The sequence below is a fragment of the Rhagoletis zephyria genome, unplaced genomic scaffold (assembly GCF_001687245.7).
Source record: "Rhagoletis zephyria isolate East Lansing unplaced genomic scaffold, Rhagoletis_zephyria_1.1 Rzeph_scaffold_70187, whole genome shotgun sequence".
Classification (NCBI taxonomy): domain Eukaryota; kingdom Metazoa; phylum Arthropoda; class Insecta; order Diptera; family Tephritidae; genus Rhagoletis; species Rhagoletis zephyria.
Genome location: NW_016227238.1, coordinates 1 through 1,325, shown reverse-complemented (window position 1 = coordinate 1,325; position 1,325 = coordinate 1). Strand labels below are relative to the sequence as shown.

Below are 1,325 nucleotides of genomic sequence, written 5' to 3'. Positions count from 1 at the left end.
AAGATGGTGCAGGGTGTAAGTAGAGTCGAATACAACATACAGGTAGATCGCATATAGTCCTAGAACCCTAATTTTTTTTTATAAAAAGATTCTTTTTGAACTTGATGTACTCTTCTCTATATAGCGCGACAATACCAACCAATTTTAAAAATCAAATATGTTTTGGAAAAGGGATTTGTAGTCCATTAAAACTGTCTATAAAATATATTGTTTGGAGATTTCATCGGGTAAACCTAAAAAACAACTATTTTGCTTAATCTTTTGTTTTAAGTTTGACCATAGTTTATTACTAAAATTACAATAAGAGTCGTAAAATATAAATAAAATAGCAATTTTAGTAATAAATTATGGTCAAACTTAAAACAAAAGATTAAGCAAAATAGTTGTTTTTAGGTTTACCCTATGAAAACTCCAAACAATATATTTTTTAGACAGTTTTAATGGACTACAAATCCTTTTTCCAAAACATATTTGATTTGTAAAATTGGTTGGTATTGTCGCGCTATATAGAGAAGAGTACATCAAGTTCAAAAAGAATTTTTTATATAAAAAAAAATTTAGGGTTCTAGGACTATACGAAATCTACTTGTATGTTGTATTCGACCTTACCTACACCCTGCACTATCTAATATTTTGGAGGTATTTACACTGTCGAATTGTGAAATTATGTATTAAATCCCCTGTCATGGCATGCTACTTTCCTGGGTTACAGGTCCACTGCAGTCACCCATTTGTTTTTGTTTAAAAAGAGAAGCATATCAACATTTTTTGATTTCAATGATGATCTTTTTCAGAAACCGTTAAACCGGCCTTGCTATACAGTCTTTCTGATTCTGTGGACGTAGCTGGGACGCAAAAAAAGCGCATTGCGCAAGCTTTCACAGCTTGCATTTCGTTTTCGTTGTTCTGTAAAACAAATTGTATTTATTCATATAAATATTGTTGTAAGAAAATATTTAGAAAAGCTTGCCTTCCAATATTCCAAGGGATCGCTGTCCTGTGGTGCGTTTGGTCTTTCAAGGTACTGTCGCACAGTTATAATAGCATCTGCTCTGCTTGATTTGACTTTTTCTTCGATTTTTTTGTTAAGAAATTTTAAAAGTGATTGTTGGTGTGGCATACTCGATGATGTTGACGGTTTTGACATATCTGCATTTGTTGACGAATCTCTCAGTAAGGTAACTATTTCATCTTCTAAAAGCTTTGATGCTTGATNATGCTCTGCTTGTTTTGACTTTTTCTTCGATTTTTTGTTAAGAAATTTTAAAAGTGATTTTTGGTGTGGCATACTCGATGATGTTGACGGTTTTGACATATCTGCATTT

The 1,325-nt window shown here is 32.0% G+C and overlaps 1 protein-coding gene across 1 annotated transcript; it reads right to left on the bottom strand.

Annotated features, from left to right (window-relative positions):
- Positions 1-403: 403 nt before the first annotated feature.
- On the bottom strand, positions 404-1,207 carry LOC108357085 (uncharacterized). Its single transcript, XM_017608177.1, has 2 exons — positions 971-1,207; positions 404-906 (listed from the first exon to the last, which is right to left on the bottom strand). Exons 1-2 carry the CDS (start codon positions 1,145-1,147, stop codon positions 775-777), a joined length of 309 nt encoding a protein of 102 aa, XP_017463666.1. The 5' UTR covers positions 1,148-1,207; the 3' UTR covers positions 404-774.
- Positions 1,208-1,325: the final 118 nt, after the last annotated feature.